The 20,191-nt window shown below is 39.1% G+C and overlaps 1 protein-coding gene across 1 annotated transcript in view; it reads right to left on the bottom strand.

The window, feature by feature from the left end:
• Window positions 1–5,416: 5,416 nt before the first annotated feature.
• The window catches only part of TXNRD1 (thioredoxin reductase 1), a 61,108-nt gene continuing 46,333 nt past the window's right edge, over window positions 5,417–20,191 (bottom strand). The window contains exons 16-17 of the mRNA XM_018558927.1: window positions 9,291–9,425; window positions 5,417–5,515 (exon numbers count right to left, since the gene is read on the bottom strand). Coding sequence (XP_018414429.1) covers window positions 5,453–5,515; window positions 9,291–9,425 — 198 coding nt within the window. The 3' untranslated portion in view covers window positions 5,417–5,452. The remainder of the gene's footprint in view (window positions 5,516–9,290; window positions 9,426–20,191) is intronic.

Here is a 20,191-nt window from a genome sequence, read left to right on the forward strand (position 1 = left end):
ATCAGCTTCTCTCTTTAATTTTCAAATCTTTACTGAACAAACTGAAGAGAGGAGATGATCGGTTGCCATAGGCAACTGCTGCAGATTCTGTATGCTCCAGTTTTGATAAATTCTGCCCATTATTTTTTGCAGTTATTTGCACAAAACAAATGCTCACAGATATTCGCAGGGTGCTAGACTCCTAAGCGTTGAAATATCCCATGAAAAAGTAAAATCGCTCAGGAAATAACACAATATTTGTGTTGTGAATATGAGGTGAATTATGTTTCTACAGATAATGAAAGCAACACACATTAAAGTACATATCAGATATAATAAAGATTTTGTGCATTGATCCCATTGTCGTTTACATACGTTATCATGGACTGTGTTTGCCTATACCCTGGTGTTTCCCTTTATGCTTTACCACACTTTCATGTGACAATAAAGATTCCGTTGGCTTACTTAGTATTTATTAATATTAGAAAAGTCATATGTGGGTAAACGTTCTCCTCTTCCATATAGTCACTTCTTTATATCAGTTGTAGTTGACTAGTGCCTATTTTTTGCCTTCTTTCCCTTACTCCATTTTGCTTTTTTTTTCACTTGTATATATTCGTCCACTGTGCAGAAATTGTACAACTCTGAGGAATGAAATAGCTGCCTGCAAATGATTAGCAAGTGAGTGGCTCTTGGTTATAATGGAGTGCATGGCCTTAGTATGTTTTCTTTGCTGCCGAGCAGCTAAAATGCCTTTTAGTAGCTGGGGAATTCTGCAGCCTATTCACCTTGTGTATTTCATATTGAGAAAAAATAATTAAAAAAACATTGGCATTCTGTAAAACATCACAGTTTATTTGACATCATATCCTAGAAAAGAAGTTGTCTTAGAAAACAGAATGATCAGGTCAAACATTACATTTGTAGTATAGATAATAACAAACGGGAAAATAAAACTGTACACAGAATCCAAACTTAAAGAACTCCAAGGAAGCAAACATTCTTAACCCTTGCAGTGAGGCTTGTTAAGGTTAAAAAAAAAAGTTATACTCACCCGATCTTCGGATGTAGCTGGCTGTGACAGCACTCCCTGCAGCCTCTCTCCTCCTCCACTGCAATATGTCCCTCAGTATCCTCACGTTCTATACACTGTGTACACTTAGACACTCTGCAGCGGAGGGGGAGAGAAGCAGAAGGGACCAATCTAAGAGCCAGGCAGCTCGGAGGATCAGGTGAATATAACTTTTTCTTTTTAACCTAGACACATACAAGCACTTAACCCTTGCAGTGCGGGGGTAGCCCCACTGCAAGGGTTAAAACATTTTTCCCCTGAGTTCTACTTTAACGGTTACTGATGGCCATATGCCAGCCTCCATGAAAGTGAAAATCTGTGGTTAAGCAGAGCAGCCAACCAGAGAAAATGTTTCATAATTAAACCTGCACCAGGCAGATAAAATATGACTGCTGATTGGTTGCTTTGGCTTATCTTCATTCCAGAATCCGTTTAGCCAAAAGATTGACATAGGGTTTACAATGTCATTGTTCAGCTTAATAAGTGTTCAGTGTAAGTGTAATTGGGATCATATAGGATGCATATGAAGTCTGAATGAGCTTGTGTAAAAGTGATTCAGTAGCTCTGTGCAGATTATAAACCAAACCACCAAAAACACAATGGGGTTGGTATACTAAAGGCAAATAAGCTGTTCACATTTCAGGGGAATTTTTACTTAGCTTAGGTGAAAATTTACTTTGCAGATCCAATCACATGCAAGGAAATTGCACATGATTGGACGATGGAAGTCAGCAGAACTTCATCTCATTCACTAACCTAAGGGAAAATTCCCTTAAACAGACTATTTGACTTTCATAAATCAACCCTCATGTCTTTTTGAATGAGTTTATCTTACATCTTGATTGCAGAAAATTTTGAATTCTGTACTATCAACCTACACTTGAAAGAGTGCCCAATCAGATTGTAACATGTATGTCTGGCTTCGGATGTCATTGATGTCCATAGGCCAGTGCCTTAATGACCTACCATTTTCCTAGTGCTCCAGTGCAATCCTTGCAGGTTATGCTTGTTTTACAAGACAAGGACAGAATACCGTATATACTTGAGTATAAGCCGAGATTTTCAGCCAATTTTTTTGGGTGAAAAGTGCTCCCCTCGGCTTATACTCGAGTCAGCGCCAGGTGTCATCTTACTTACCTCGCCGAGCGTCGCATACCAAATGCTGGATACACCATTTCAGGCAATATGTCTGTGTGAATGCATCCTGGTCTCTAATGCGGCCTCTAAATGTATTTATTGGAGGAATGAATGTAAAATATTAATAAAATATAACTATACATTTCTTCAGTACTAAAAAGCATAGTAGTAATAATTTCATTTAGTTTTGGATAGACAAGAGAAGTGTTTTCATTGGCGACTGTGCACCCTGATAGGAAACAGTTGTCACCCAGAGCAGGAGGTAAAGGTATGTCTCCCATAGGGATCACCTGTCCAGGTGACAGCTGTCTACTTTCATTTTGGAGAGATTTCCTCTTACTTCCTGTCGTGGGACAGAAAATAAAGGTAAATCTCCTCAACAACAGTAAAAAAAAAATTGTAACCACTTCCTAGTCTATCCAAAGAAAAAAAATTGGCTGGAGATACATTTTAATGTCAGGGCTCATATTTTAGTTGTTCATTGTCTAATGGACTTTATTTAAAAAAAATGCACCTGATAGGCAGTATAGCAACTTAGCTAACTTTATTGTATTCTGTTCTGTAACCCACAGCAACCAAATAGACCAGGGGTAGGCAACCTCGGCACTTGGCTAACTCCTAAATCAGATGATCACCTTGATTTCCTGACCTGCACTGGACAAATGATAGGCTGCTAGGTTTTACAGCAACTTTGTGGCCAGTGCTTTATGCTATAGAAAAAGTATTATTGGTTCTTTCACCTTCTAAATTGTCTCTGTCACAAAGTTTACAAAATAAAATGTATACTGCACTGTAAACAATCCAACTAAACTAATATTATGTTTCTCTCTAGGCATAAGCCTGCCGAGAAACCTTTTTATAGCATTAAAGTGCAAAATCTATAAATAAATTTGATGAACAAGTCACTATCTACACAAAACTGGTGAACTGAAATAATATATAGGAAATAAAAAGGGATATTTTAAATGGACCATTCATTATTTAAAGAAAAGATAGAATGGTTTAGCTTTGTGAATCCTTTGTCATGGGTACCCCCTGTACTAGAATGTTTATTTAGATATGTACAAATCTTTTTAATCTATATAAATAGTCAAATAATAGGATATAAAATATTACAAGCAAAGAAAGAATAAAAGCAAAGAAAAAATATCCTGTATCTATTGAAATGGAGATATGAAACCTTAGGCAAGCCTTATGGTTGGTCCCTTTCTGTCTAGCAAACTGTATGCCAAACTGAAGGGGAGGTGATGGGCTAACCTTTAGTCCTGTTAACAAAAATACTGTACTGTGCATGTGGAGGACATAGCAATATATGCTATGCTTCCTCCTTCTTTTAAACCAGCCTTAGATCAATGGAAAGAAGTAATTGAATGAATGCTTGAGTTTATCATACAATTCCTTTTTATACATGGCTGCTGCAAAGTACAACTGTAAGACTTTAAGAATGCCCACTGCTCTTCATGGGAACTGCTAAAAATAAGTTGTGCTCTGTATTTAGTGCACTGTATTATGTAGACTACAGTGGAAATTGTGCCAAAGTATTTCATGTGCTGGTTATTGTAATGCTGTTGCTATGCTTTCCTCACAAGCTGAGATCACCAAAGTGCTTTAAGCTCAATGGGCACTTATTAGCCTTATTTCTTCATAGTGGCTTCCCAACCCATGTTGTCATAACCCAAATGCATTTTCTACCTCAGATGGTCACCAGTCAATGGTGAGCTTGGACTTGTTTTTTAAAGGTAGGGTTTATAACTCCACTATAAGTAATATTTAGATAACCCTGTTAAAATCCTTGTCTTCTATTACTATTGCACTTGCCCCTTGTAAGTTAAACAGCATGGCCAATTAACTCTAAACTAATTTTAACAAACCTTTAATTTTAATTGTGTTGCTACTCAGAAAACTATACACATAGGGCTTCATTTATAAAATGTCTGCCCATCCAGTTTGTATGGCACTAGCGCCCTTAGATGGCGCTGGTGAGTATAGGAAAATCCTATGCTCATCAGCACCATCTAAGGGCAGTAGTGCTGTGCGAGGCGGGCATCCGCTCAGTGTATAGTAGACATGTGCACTGCCAAAAAATTCGTTTCGTTCCGTTTTAAATTCGGATTTGTGTTATTTCGTTTTTCGGGATTCGGGTGTGAAAGTCAATTCGGATTCGGAATTCGGATTCGGACGAAATTCGGTAGCGTTAGTACGAACATTCGTTTCGTTTTCTGTTCTTATTCGTTTCTTATTCGTTTCTTATTCGTTTCGTTCGTTTGCAGCAAAAGTGACATTTGGGGGGAAAAAATATTTTTCTCCTTCTCTAATGTCACTTTGCTCCAACGAACGAAACGAATAAGAAACGAATAAGAACAGAAAACGAAACGAACGTTCGTGCGAACGCTACCGAATTTCGGAAATGGAAATTCGGATTCGTTTGCATTCGTTATGTCTGTAATTCGGAATTCGGATACATCCGAATGTCCGAATTTACGAAAATTCGTCCGAATTTCGATTCGGAACGAAACGAATCGCACATGTCTAGTGTATAGCTGTATAGAAGTTTTATAGATGAAGCCCTTATTATTAATGATGGTTATGTTGTGTGAATAAATCAACATATTGTATTGTTATTAATATTGACATTTAGGGGTTGATTTACTAAAAGCAAATAGGCTGTTCACTTTACAAAGGGATTTTCCACGTAGCTTCCATCATCCAGTCAAGTGCAAGAGAAAATACTGTTGTTTTTTTTTCTTTTTTCCTTGCTCTTGATTGGTATTCTTTGCAAAGCGAATTTTCTCCACATTCACTAACCTAGGGGGAAAATTCTTCTGCAAAGTGAACATTCTCTTGGAAAATGGACAGCCTATTTGCCTAGTAAACTAACACCAATGTATATATTTCCTTAGTTCTCCTATACAAAATTACATTAATAACACATTATTTACAAATAGCAGAAATAAATATAATTAACAGAAGAATAATCAATAAACTGATTTTGCAGGTCTTCAGTCATATCCCACCATAAGTGGCTTTGGAATGTGACATCACTTAAGCACTAGAGCAGTGCCCTGCCTCAGCTTATCTCCAGGAACTTTGCTGTTATGTTAGTTGCCATGTTAAAAGAGTGTGAACTTCCTTCACTGTACTTTTCTTTGTTTGTTGACCTTGTTTTCAGCGAACTGTCCTCACAGTGATTTTATCTTCAGATGATGACCCCTCTTTCTTGTTTTATGCGAGCATGGCAACAGCAACAAACAGCAAGATTTAACCTCAGCATCCACCTTGAACAACATCTTCTCCAGAGCGTTTTGTCGCTGTAAGGGTGGTGAAAATCTGAAAGCGAACATAATGTTGACATATATTATAACAGTTTGCAGTCTTTCCTTCAATGTAAGTCACCTCGGGTATCCTTACACACATTGACCCTTTCAATGAGAGCTATAAGGTAATCTCATCATCTTTTGTGTTTGTAATCAAAAGGAGACGTGTTGCATGATTGGAAAGAGCCACGCTCAATTTAAGTCCTTTGTTCTTCAGACGAAAGGCAATTAAGGAACATTTAACTGTCGCGCACCAATCAAAGTTATATGCCTTATGGAAGTGTGCGGCGTGAATGGAAATTGCTCTTGGAATGTGTAGAATTATTCAGGGAAATTCAGCAGTAAGCATCAACAATTACAAAATGAAAACATGAAATGATACGGCTTGCCAAATCATATTTATCCACCATCTAGGATGTCCCCTAGCCTGACGCATGATTGCTTGAGGTCTACAATATCCAAATCAGCCATCATAATTACTGTGTGTAGGGGCATGAAATGACAGACATGGGAATAAGGCTCACATATGTAAATTGTTTAGAGAGTGGTAAGGTATGAAATGACAGACATGGGAATAAGGCCCACATATGTAAATTGTTTAGAGAGGGGTAAGGTATGAAATGACAGATATGGGAATAAGGCTCACATATGTAAATTGGTTAGAGAGGGGTAAGGTATGAAATGACAGATATGGGAATAAGGCCCACATATGTAAATTGGTTAGAGAGGTGTAAGGTATGAAATTACAGATATGGGAATAAGGCCCACATATGTGAATTGGTTAAAGAGGGGTAAGGTATTTCTCCAGCTATAGAACAGCAACAAAACAGTTGCTCTTTAAAAGCACTGATTGAGTTAAATCGATGTGGCTACAATTGTGATATTGAAAGCACAACTGCAATGTGCCATGGTGCACAGTTTAAATTAAACAGAAATTGCAGTTGTAACAGAGTAATTATAGGGAATCACATTGTGTCAGCCTATGGTTCTTCAAAGGCTTTAATTAACTGTATCAAAGACGTCTTTTGTAGAAGCATCAATGTGCTGCAAGAACAAGTGCACTGTACAGTTTGTCAGCTAAACATGTTTGATGTCTCTTCATTGAAGACACCTCACAGAAGGCCCCAGCTTCTTTCAATAGCAAAAGAATCGTGCACATATTTCCATGTCAAAATACAGATGGGGGATAATTTAAAGCTGACCACCATGCAAATATAAAAACTCACTCAGCTGTTGCAAGAGAAATACAGTAGTTACCAGTGGTGATCTTTTTTTTTTTTTTTAATCTGCAGCTTTCATTAAAATAATACCTGGTAAACCTGCTACAAAGGTCCTTATTTAGGTACGTCCCTGTTATAGGGTGACAACATTCTTTTCCTGCCTCCCTATTGCTCTCCTGCCTTGTCAACCTTTCATATGCACTAACAATGGAGATTATAAATGGCCTTGCCAACACGCATCACACAGGCATGTTCCTCTGTTGTGACCACAAGGAAACCCTGCAGAGCAATGATGCACATCGTAGTGTAATGTACAAAGTGCTTGCAAAAGGCTGCAGGAGATCTGCACTGCTCAGATGCAAAAAAAATTACGAATGTAAGAAGGAAAAACAATCTTTTCTTGTAATTATTTTACACAGAAAAGTAAATATCATCCAAAATTGTATGGTTCTACCAATCTAACTAGGAGCTGCTGATCTAACTGGATGCAGGGTTTGGTGTTTAACCATTCTACAGCTGGAGCACATGGAGGACCTTGCAGTAGTGTGATTTTATAATACAGTGAGCAGACAGCACAGTCAGGAGCTGTGGCAGTGAATAGTAGGTGATGGTGTCAACGATACAAAAGGAGTCAACAAAATGACAAGTCCTTTGGCAAGTAATACAATTTACACATACAGTATGTCATTCAAATGTGTATTTAACGGTTTAACTGGAGTTCTCTTCCATTCTGAGCTTGTAATTTGTAATTAGCATGTTCAAATTTGTGCCGGTATTGTTATTAATATTGTTTATTATTTCAGTCAAGAGCCCTCTATACTTTGATATAATACAGGCATGCCAATACTGCAGTGGAAACAGCGTGATAATATTGTGTTAGCGTTATAGAAAATGGGTATAAAATACTTGACATCCGAGCAGTATTCCAGCACTCCTGAACTTCCATTAGCATGGGCAGGGAATAAGAGCTCAGCGTTAACACTTTTTAATAAATTGTGGCCCTAGGCACTTCTCTGTAACGCCACTCAGCACATTAGATGTCAGTTCTGACCTTGGCTAAGAGAGAACTCTTAATCGAGGCTGTCAATAAAAGCAACAAATTGCTCTGGCTAGCATTAACTTTTCTGAAATTTCTTCCACGGGTGGATTTTATAATTTGGTAGCGATATTCTTTTTTAAAAGGCAGGCTCAAAAGTGGACTTCTAATGAGGGAATATGCCGTTATAATTCATCAGTTTTGATCTTGCGTAATGGCAAGTTCTGGGAGTTCTGAGTTTATGATCTCTCCTAAAATGAAACATTTAAAGTGGAAGTAAACTTTGTTGGTAGAGTTGGGGGGAGCTTTCACCATAATCTGCATGCACAGAATACTAGCAGATTATGGCATATACCTACCTCCCACTGTGCTGTCCTCCAGCATTGACACGTCCAGGATCCTGTCACTACTGTGTCCCCAACTCTGCGCCATGCAGTGTATACAGTTTGCACATCTCTTCTGCCCAAAAACCTCACCTCCTGGCGATTTTCTTTTTTGTTTAGGTGACTTTAGTTCTGCTTTAAGTGTATCCAAAGTTTTTCTTTACTTTTGGATGGAGTTGGGAATGGTTAAAACTGGTTAAAGAATTTTGGATTTCCCATCACTTCCTGTCAAGGAGACAATGGTCTGCGGTCTGAGCAGACGGGGAGAATCTCCCAAGAAGGGTAACAAACAGCAATGCCCAATAGGGGTTTTATCACTTACTGTTTCCAAAATAAAAAAAAAATAGAATTATGGCAGGCAAGCATCACTCATAAAGTATTTAAGAATCCAGGGGCAGAATGACTCTCAGGCTCCACTTATGGACTCATTCAAACTGGAATTGGCCTGCACATACAGCTCCGTGCTGCGTGCAGGGCCGTATCAGGCAGCTCCTGGGAAGGGCAGGTGCTTTGTGTGATTAGTATGCAGCCCCCATCCTTCTCTATGGAACTACGCGGCCATACGCCCCCCTACGCTCACCTCTAGTGCCGGTGCATAGGGGTGCCTGTTTCCTGGCTCGGACGGAGGAAACGTATGAGTACGCTTACCCGCACCTGCACGGATGTGCAAAGCGGGTGAGCGTAGGGGGGCATATGGCCACATAGTCCCATGGAGAAGGACAGGGGGTTGCGTACTAATCACACGCAGCACCTAGCCTTCCCGGGAGCTGCTCGGTACAGCCCTGCAAGCAGCACGGAGCTGTACGTGTGGGTTGATTCCAGTGTGAATTAGGGCTCTAACTAAAATATTGCTTTTAAGTGGACTGGCCCTTTATTTGCTCCCTAACTTTGTCTGTAATGATGTATATGAGCAATTATTAAGATCAAATTACTGTTGAGGTACAGTAGTTCAAGCATCCTAACTAGATTTCTATGCCAGATAACTGTCCATATACAGCAGTTGTTGTTTTAGTACATCACCTATCTTGGTTGTAGGGCTGCCTGTAAGATGAATGGTCAGCAGGCAGATGTCCTCAGTAGCTCGTTCTTATCATGAGCTAGGCTATAGATACACAACAAATACCAATGATATGAGAGAGACATACATACCTCTGCACATACTGGATGGATTCCTATCGTGTAGTCCAGCTGCTCTTTTGTGAGGCCACATTTAATTGCTACTGCAAATCCTTGTGTAATCTCTCCAGCATTAGGTGAAAGCACATGGAAGCCAACCACTCTTTCCTATAACGACATGCAACAAATATGATCTTTAAACATCATCATTCATCACCAGCAAGTGGAAAAATTATCACAACAGCATAGAGAACAGCCACATACACAAAATCTGTAATACTGAAATGCATACATCTTGTGGTTCCTGGAAGTACCTGTGTTATTCTACAAATCAACCCAAATCCAGGCTGTATTCAAGGCCTCTGACTTTTCTGTGGTATTCACACAAAAAAAGAAAAATTCCCTCAAGGCTCATCTCCTTGCTGTCCCTGCAGCAATTATTTTCTGCCACTAGATGTCACCAGTCTTCTGGGCTAAATGATACCCAATATCACTCATCCCTTACTGAAAGTGAAGGTCGTCATGGGGCTGCCACCTGCAGGGGGAAGGTGGCACTCTGCATTTACAGTATAATATTGCAAAGGACAAAGCTCTTAATCATACCTTCCAACTGTCCCTCATTTGGAGATACTGTGCCTCATTTCCTCCTCAGTTGTCCCACTTTTTAGTCTGATGTACAGATATCGATGATATTTATGAAAATGTACTATTTTCTACCTAAAACCAACACCCTGTCTCTTAATTATCTTGGTTGCTAATTTGAAAAGCCAGTATAAAGGAATGGTGTACAAGAAAAAAAAATTCTGGAGTTTATCCATCATTTTTGGCATATAAACTCTTAATGGTATGCATATTTGGGGGTGTGGCCATCGTCTAAATAGATTGTGCTGCCAGGGGTCGCTCTTTCTTATTTCAGAAAGTTGGGAAGCATTCTTATTTTTAGGAAGAAAGTTAAAAATAATAAAATAAATACAAATTAAAAAATCAATAGAAACATTTCATATAACCATCCACTACCATTTATTTATTATTGGTAGTTGTATAGCGTCGACAATTTTTACGCAGTGCACATTCACATTAGTCCCTGCCTTCAAGGAGCTTACAATCTATGGTCCCTGTCTCACATGCAAAGATACAGGGCCAATTTACACAAGAGCCAATTAAACTACCTGCATGTCTTGGAGTGTGGGAGGAAACCCACGCAAGCACGGGGAGAACATGCAAACTCCTTGTAGCTAGTGATCTGGCTGGGATTGGAACCAGTGACCCACAGTGCTACAAGGCAGAAGCGCTAACCACTACTGCCCATGCGTTACTTTATGGAAAAATGATCCCATGATGAATTAAGAGAATGTAACAGACAAATCAAAAATACCTTAAATTTGCAATGTAGAAATGTTATGCTTACACAATTAAATTAACATTATGAAAACAGTAACCCATGATGTGCAGTAACCCACAGCAACAATAAAATATGATTATTGTTAATGGTTGCTATGTGTTACTGTTGGCTTATAAGTTTCTTGAGTAAGACAGTGTAAAGCTCTGTAATAAAACTAAAATATTACTACAATACTGTTAATAAAATGAACTCTAATTGTTGGGTAACGTTGTTCAGATGTCAGTAGGTCCCTTAAACTTATTTCCCTGTGGGGAGATGACATTTGACCACTCTGTAATGAAGTACCTATACTGAATGTTAAGTGTCTAGTTTGTAAGGCAATCACTATCCCAGTTATGCAGCACATAAGTCAGCTTGTTTTATAAGGGTCAGCAGCCTTCACCAGCCAGGTTAGTAAAATTGATGCTTTTCACCTGCATTCATCATCTTTATGATTATGGCCTGTCGCATTAAAATATTCAGCACAACCTAGGTGAGTGGTGCAAGGTGACAGCCACCGTCCAAGGAGAATGGGTATTTCAATTTTTTTTTCTTATTTAGCCTAGCATAATATGTCATCGATATCTGATGTGGCTAGAAGTAAAGATGATGGATAAGTAAATATCTTAAAGCTGAACTCCACACAGGTATAAAAGGCACAAGTTAGTCTAGGCATACACATGGGCTAAATGAGAGAAAAATCACATGATTACCCAATCTACACTAAACAGTGTTGATCGAGGAATCTCCCCTGCAAGTTATTATATTCAAGCAGCCACAACAAAGGCGGCTGCTTAAATACCAGGTCACTGGCTGCAACTGATTGGATGCAGTCATTGTTCAGGAGAGAATTTACCATCCAGCTCAGCTGATTTTTAAATTGACCTTTGTCAAGTTGACAGGGCCACCCATAGCTTGAATTCCAGCTTATTAAGCAGGAATCTGCCAAAGTTTAAGTTGTGCACGACTAGCTTTAATGCACTTTCTTAATTACTAATACACCATTATATTGTTTTTTTTAAGGCAAGCAATGTCAGTACCTGAATTGAACTAAGTATCAGCATCCTGCTGTCTACCATACAGCGGAGCTCAGAGAGACAGAGGGAGAAGTAGCACAAGGATCCAATCAGGTATGTTGCAGTGCAAGAATAATTCTGATAGGAGGAGAGAGCAGAATGACAAAGAGATGAGCTCATTACTATGCTGCATCTCTTTTAACTGTCCAGTCACCGGGTGAGGGTAAAGAGACTTTAAAGTAAAAGTGAAGATGCAGTAGAGAAAGGTCAGATCACCTCCTCTACCAGACAGGGCTGTGCTATGTGCCACAGAAATGTAATTCTGATCCTCAGGACTGGAAGGCCAGAAATACAAATAATTTGTATATGTATTATGTATTTAATCTTTCATCTGTGTAATTAGCTATTTGTCTGCAGTTCAGCTTTAAGAGATAGGAATATATGTAAGTTTTCATAAGCTATTAACAACCCAAGTGCTCATGAAAGGCTTACTGCTAACCCATTTAAACTGCTGTGATGTGCTGGGAATGCCAACTTAAAATACTATCCCATCATAAACGATAAGTTATAACATTCTTTAAAGAGTCTTTACACCCAAAAGTTCCATTTACATCCTAGACAGAGCCTGGTCTAATGAGGCAGCCCATGACTTCCTATATCACTAGTGAATTCCTGTTGCAAGATCACCCTGCCATAGCTCGTAGCCCTGTTCCTGTCCTCCTTGGAGTGCTGGGTGTTCCCTCTCTCATTTTGCATTTTCTATATTGTATTTAAGAAACAAAATCCAAGAGGGAGAGTGTGATCTTATTATAATATAGGACATCTAACCAGAACACCTGGGAGATCAAAGTAACTGTCCAGCATCTACCAAAAGCTGAAATATATATTTTGAATGGACTGCCCCTTTAATACATTAACAAACTCCCAACATTTATTATCAGGTACTAAATCTTAGAAAAAAATGTCCTCCATGCAACATCAATTAATTTAATTCCCTCAAATCTTTCTTTCCCCAGCTATAAATAACTGGCAACAATGAGGAATATGCTGTGCTAAGATGCACCACAACTGTACGTAAGAAGCCAAATAGACAAATATAGATATTTTCACCTACAGGTGCATGAGCCCCATCTGTTTTCTGTGGCTGCAATTTACACTTCATGTTAACAAATTCTTAGGTGAACTAGTTACCAGGATATGTTCACATTTTCCGGTTGAACCAGTACATTGATTTTGTAAACTGCAATGTAAAGGAAATCTATAGTGCTTTTTCATATTTTTTAAATTACGTTCAGTGCTAAAAATGAATGCTTACAAAATGTTCTTTTCTTTAATTTATTGTCATAGTTAATAGTTTATATTTGCAGCCTTGGCATGCTTGAGTCTACTTTCTGATTTGATAAAAATCTGATTTACTGTTATTTTGTGAATAGACTTGAATAGCAGGTGGTTGATAACAACACAATGAGACTCAGAGGAGGGATACAAACCCCTCCCTCTCTCAGAGATTGCAAAGTTAGTCAGTTCACATAGTCAACCACAATTACACATTTTATGTAAACTGTGTGTCATCGAAGCGCCCTTCAACAAATGTTTGTTTAATACAGATTTGATACTAATAACTAAATAACAAACATTAAACATCAGTTTGTAAACATACTATAGTTGCCTAAACCTTCTCATATTTATGTCATAACTCACCCAAAATACAGCTGACAGTATCAGTGGAATGACCACCGGATCGTCAGCATGAAATATGCAAATGAAAGAAAGAAATGCATCTGCACACAGGACATGTTTTATTCGAAAACAAGCTTAGTCAAAGAGCCCTTCAGACTATCATAGGGCCATCCAGACTAAGGTCCTTATGGGGTGAAATGCCCCAGTGTCAGCTTGGGAGTAATGAAACCTGATGTCATTAAAAAAACGAACATGAACACTCATTACAGTTGTCAGGGCTTAACACAAAAGCTATAACAGACCTAATTATTTTCCATTAAGATACAGATAAATTAGGAGATAACACAATTATAGATGGTAGCCTCATTAACTGGTCTATAAAGGCCTAGGTCATTTCCCATGTGCTGTTACCCATAAGCACAAAGCCCCTGGTCAATGCAAAACCAGTTATCTAAATTTCTCAGTTGTTAAATAATCAATGGAGAGAATGCAGTTTACTACTATAATACAATAAATTAAGTGTTCAATAAAACCCTGCAAAAAAAAAAAGTGAAGTAATATAATATGAACAAACTGCCTATACATTTTGGAAATTATTACAGATATATGTAGATTGACATTCAGTGTAATGTTTCTACAAAATGAAAAGCACTATAAAAGTTATTTTTAAAGCTTTTGCCTGTCACCAAAACATACAGATTGCTCAGAGTATCTGCATGAGCCACAGGCCAGAACATATTCTATGTATATTTACAGGTTTGGGTTTTAGAACTGAACGTACAATGCTTGAGATGATATTGACCATCCATTGCCTTGCAAACGTAAAACCTGTGCTACAGGTGTACAATATACTGGATAACAAAATCTTTTATGTACCCAGTACATTACGATATTTGGAATTTGGATCTATGTTTGGAATTTGGGTCTGTGTTTGTATCTTTTATGGCAAGCCTCTTCAACCTTATGTCAGAGATACAAAAACCACAAATCTTTTAATAAAAATCAGAACTAGCCAAGAGTCCTGGTAATATGGTAATATTAAAGCAGGACTTTGGGAAAATCAAATTTTAAGCTCCCTTGAGAAAACGAGCACTTAACCCTTGCAGTAGCCCCACTGCAAGGGTTAAGTGCAGGTTTTCTCAAGGGAGCTAAAAATAACAAAGTTATACTCACCTGAACCACGATCCTGACTGGCTCCTAGACCACTCCCTCCTGCCTGGCTCCTCCTCCACTGCAGTGATGGTATGTCTCTTGGTGTCCTCACATTCTATTCACTGTATAGAACTTTATGACTCACTGGACCTTAGACCACTGGAACGGAGGAGGTGACAAGCTGGAGCAAGCCGGGATCCTGGGTCGGGTGAGTATAACTTTGTTATTTTAGCTTCTAGATAAAATGAGCACTTAACCCTTGCAGTAATGGGGGTAGCCCCACTGCAAGGGTTAAGATTTTATTTTCTCAGAGTTCTGCTTCAATTATACCGTGTTTCCCCAAAAATAAGACACTGTCTTATATTTTTTGGCTCAAAAAAAGCACACTAGGTCTTATTATTGGGGTAGGTCTTATTTTTTTTTTAATGTACAACAATCCACACTTATTCATGTAGAAAAGTCTACATGTATCCACGTACAAAAATATGGTGATCAGGGCAATCAGGGGCGCCGTACCTTTCCAAGAGCAATTTGCTAACCAATTGCTGGCCAGAATGAACACTTTCACTATCGATTCCTCACAGGCGGAGTGCATTTGTTATCACTCCGCCTGTGACAGGAGTCGGTGCTATTGAGGAGGCATTGGGCTTATGCGGCTCTGCTCCCTCCGGTGCCGCCTTGCTTCCTCTAGCGCTGGCTTCGTTGGCACCGCTGATTCTCTCCCGCCTCTCTTCAAGTTCCCCCTTATGCCGCCACCGGCCCTGGGAATGGTCACAACTAGGTCTTATTTTCAGGGTAGGTCTTATATTTTAGTAATTCCCACAAATAATACTAGGTCTTATTTTTGGAGTAGGTCTTATTTTCGGGGAAACAGGGTATATCAATGAGACTAGAAAAGCGGTCAGTGACTAGCATTATAATGACAATGAGTGACTGGATTTTACAGTGTATACTTATTGTAAGTGGGTTGATATTAGACAATAAACAAAAACAATTAAAAGCATTCCATTAGCTCCTAATGCTATCCAGTAAAACACTATGCAGTGGCGTCACTATGGGGATGCAGGGGGAGGTGGGGGGGAGCGGCCCACACCCGTTGACACCATCAGCCGGGGACACACCCATTTTGGCATCACCCCCTATTAAAAGTAGGGCACTCGGTCACAAACTGAGAGCCGACAGCGGCACGAGGGAGAAGGGGGGTCTGGCATACCTGATCCAGCCAGGTCAATATCCCCTCCTCTCTTTGCCGGCCTCCATCACCAGGATTTAAATAAAGATGTTGTATTCATATTTAATATTTAAATTAATGTCAAACCTTTCGACATGGCCGTTCTTATGACAGTGTCCTTTCAATTACTTCTATAAAATTAATGAAGCCATGGATAATTATTGTCAGCAGGTAACTCTTGAGGTTGATAACTTTATCTCTCTTCAGAAAATGTATTTAATGCACATGAAATAAAATGATGACATTGTTTTAATGTAGCATGGGTTCAGAAATCCAAACAACAACCAGGAAGATTTAAGAATAGTCACTTGGTTATTTTCTGGGTTATGTCATATGTTAATGAATGGGTTAGTGAAGCTTAATTACATTGGTGTCCTCACATTCTATTCACTGTATAGAACTTTATGACTCACTGGACCTTAGACCACTGGAACGGAGGAGGTGACAAGCTGGAGCAAGCCGGGATCCTGGGTCGGGTGAGTATAACTTTGTTATTTTAGCTTCTAGATAAAATGAGCACTTAACCCTTGCAGTAATGGGGGTAGCCCCACTGCAAGGGTTAAGATTTTATTTTCTCAGAGTTCTGCTTCAATTATACCGTGTTTCCCCAAAAATAAGACACTGTCTTATATTTTTTGGCTCAAAAAAAGCACACTAGGTCTTATTATTGGGGTAGGTCTTATTTTTTTTTTAATGTACAACAATCCACACTTATTCATGTAGAAAAGTCTACATGTATCCACGTACAAAAATATGGTGATCAGGGCAATCAGGGGCGCCGTACCTTTCCAAGAGCAATTTGCTAACCAATTGCTGGCCAGAATGAACACTTTCACTATCGATTCCTCACAGGCGGAGTGCATTTGTTATCACTCCGCCTGTGACAGGAGTCGGTGCTATTGAGGAGGCATTGGGCTTATGCGGCTCTGCTCCCTCCGGTGCCGCCTTGCTTCCTCTAGCGCTGGCTTCGTTGGCACCGCTGATTCTCTCCCGCCTCTCTTCAAGTTCCCCCTTATGCCGCCACCGGCCCTGGGAATGGTCACAACTAGGTCTTATTTTCAGGGTAGGTCTTATATTTTAGTAATTCCCACAAATAATACTAGGTCTTATTTTTGGAGTAGGTCTTATTTTCGGGGAAACAGGGTATATCAATGAGACTAGAAAAGCGGTCAGTGACTAGCATTATAATGACAATGAGTGACTGGATTTTACAGTGTATACTTATTGTAAGTGGGTTGATATTAGACAATAAACAAAAACAATTAAAAGCATTCCATTAGCTCCTAATGCTATCCAGTAAAACACTATGCAGTGGCGTCACTATGGGGATGCAGGGGGAGGTGGGGGGGAGCGGCCCACACCCGTTGACACCATCAGCCGGGGACACACCCATTTTGGCATCACCCCCTATTAAAAGTAGGGCACTCGGTCACAAACTGAGAGCCGACAGCGGCACGAGGGAGAAGGGGGGTCTGGCATACCTGATCCAGCCAGGTCAATATCCCCTCCTCTCTTTGCCGGCCTCCATCACCAGGATTTAAATAAAGATGTTGTATTCATATTTAATATTTAAATTAATGTCAAACCTTTCGACATGGCCGTTCTTATGACAGTGTCCTTTCAATTACTTCTATAAAATTAATGAAGCCATGGATAATTATTGTCAGCAGGTAACTCTTGAGGTTGATAACTTTATCTCTCTTCAGAAAATGTATTTAATGCACATGAAATAAAATGATGACATTGTTTTAATGTAGCATGGGTTCAGAAATCCAAACAACAACCAGGAAGATTTAAGAATAGTCACTTGGTTATTTTCTGGGTTATGTCATATGTTAATGAATGGGTTAGTGAAGCTTAATTACCCTATACCTTGGTTTATATAAAAGAGAATGAACATTTACATGGTATGTGTTAAAGAAACTCACATGGTTAAATTGTAACTGACATGGTTAAACCCTAACAATGAAAAACACTTCTCTTATTTGCTTTTCGGTCTGTTAAATATAAAAAAATTTTGTTAAATCTCTTCCAAACGTGCAAAAAATATGTGTTGATTCTGGCAGAAATCTTTTGAGCTGAAAAATTCTTATGCTCTGTCTGTGCTAAACTCTTACATTATTCCCAGCTGCCTCTGTAGACTACAGAACAACTCCCTCCACTTTATGGAGAAGAGATAAAAAGAGTGTTCTGTAGTCCTCTCCCAGGGTGACAATGCTGTTCCTCCATATATACAGTACAGTGAGTGAGCATTGTCACCCTAGGACAGGAAGGGTGTTACTGGCAGGACCATCAGGTGATAATAAGGGGGAAAAGCCTAAAAAAAGCTAAAGCAGCCCCCACAATTAAGCTGGTAAGATCCAATATATTACATTTTTGTTTTGGGGATTAGATACACTTTACTTAATGTTCTATAACTGGAGAGAGATATTTTCTTACATGTACCTGACTTTCTGCCCAATTGCCAAATAAGCCAACCAAAGGACATTACCAGCAGCTACTAATAGCCAAAAGGAATTTTATAATGACTACAAGGGGCAGAAAAAAGGCTAATTCTACATGAGACATAGATTCAGTAGTTGACAGGTGTAAGGAATCTTGGTATTTAATTTTACAACAACTTGAGTAAAAGCAGCAAAAGAAAAGGAATTAATGAGAATGTATCTTGGAAATCAATGGAGCTATAATAATAATAATAATAATTTACCTTTATAATGTATTATTGATGTTTTTGTGTTAAATGTCCACCTAGAATAATATTCCTATCCTAATGCTGTACAATGGCCTATGTCTATTAACATCTGAGAGTTCGATTTCATATAGTTATAATTTACAATAATAAATGCAACCAAGAACCACACATAAACAAAAAAAAAACAATTTGATATATAGTATACATACAGAGGTGGATGGGCCCGCATAGGGACAGGGAGGCTGGAAAATGATGGAAAAAGTACCTAGGGGTACAGACCCCCATGTAGCTACTTTCACATAATTTTTCGGCCTCAATTGTTAGCTTCAATTGTGCTGTCAGTTAATCCTGGGGACTGTGGGTGGTGCTCTGTCCACCCCTCCAGAGCAGACCTTTCTTTATCTGGCATTGCCACCCAGTCTCTGCCTTCCCTGTAACAGTCTCAAGCAATAGCATGGAGAGAATGGATGTTATCTGCAATAGTCATGCTTTGCTGCAGCAGTTATTGCCACAATTTTGAGTGCTGAATACTTGCTCCCTTTACCTCCCTCCCCTGCTCTCTGTCTGTATTTATCTATGAGCTGGCAGGAGGAACCACAGTGTGCGGCGGTAGGAGCAGGTATTCACAGTGACTTTGAAGATACAGGCCAGAAGAAAGGTAACTATGCTTCACTTTACAATGTCCCTCTAAACCACAACCAATATGAAAAGGTTCATAGCCATGCCCAATTTTCATGCACTGAAGTGTGTAGCCAGGTCCACAATTTATACGTGCCCTCCTGCTCCCTTCCCACTGTAGACCTCAGAATCCAAATATATATATGAGTCCCAATATATATATATATATATATATATATATATATACAGTGTACACACATACACACACACACATACATATAACCGCACACTGTCTTCACTTACATTGTCTGTTATATGGCAGATAACTTTTGCATAGCACTTGTTGCTGTCTCTCTCTGGAACCGTCCATTCCAGGGGCCAGAAAAAACTGTGATATACCTGCAAGAAGAGATTATACAGACTTACAAAACTCAACTTACACTAAGTAAATCAAAAATGCAAATCATGTATTTGGCTTTAGAAACATTTGTCTTCTCTGTGTCGTGCAAAGCAGAAGATGGGTAATGAAATCGCAAGGTCTTAAATTGCAACTGAACTCTGGAAGCCATGCCCAAAAAAAGGCAAACAGAGGACTTATGCTCTGTCTGTGCTAAACTCTTACATTATTCCCAGCTGCCTCTGTAGACTACAGAACAACTCCCTCCACTTTATGGAGAAGAGATAAAAAGAGTGTTCTGTAGTCCTCTCCCAGGGTGACAATGCTGTTCCTCCATATATACAGTACAGTGAGTGAGCATTGTCACCCTAGGACAGGAAGGGTGTTACTGGCAGGACCATCAGGTGATAATAAGGGGGAAAAGCCTAAAAAAAGCTAAAGCAGCCCCCACAATTAAGCTGGTAAGATCCAATATATTACATTTTTGTTTTGGGGATTAGATACACTTTACTTAATGTTCTATAACTGGAGAGAGATATTTTCTTACATGTACCTGACTTTCTGCCCAATTGCCAAATAAGCCAACCAAAGGACATTACCAGCAGCTACTAATAGCCAAAAGGAATTTTATAATGACTACAAGGGGCAGAAAAAAGGCTAATTCTACATGAGACATAGATTCAGTAGTTGACAGGTGTAAGGAATCTTGGTATTTAATTTTACAACAACTTGAGTAAAAGCAGCAAAAGAAAAGGAATTAATGAGAA

This window comes from Nanorana parkeri, unplaced genomic scaffold, assembly GCF_000935625.1.
Source record: "Nanorana parkeri isolate BGI_ZX_2015 unplaced genomic scaffold, ASM93562v1 scaffold369, whole genome shotgun sequence".
Classification (NCBI taxonomy): Eukaryota; Metazoa; Chordata; class Amphibia; order Anura; family Dicroglossidae; genus Nanorana; species Nanorana parkeri.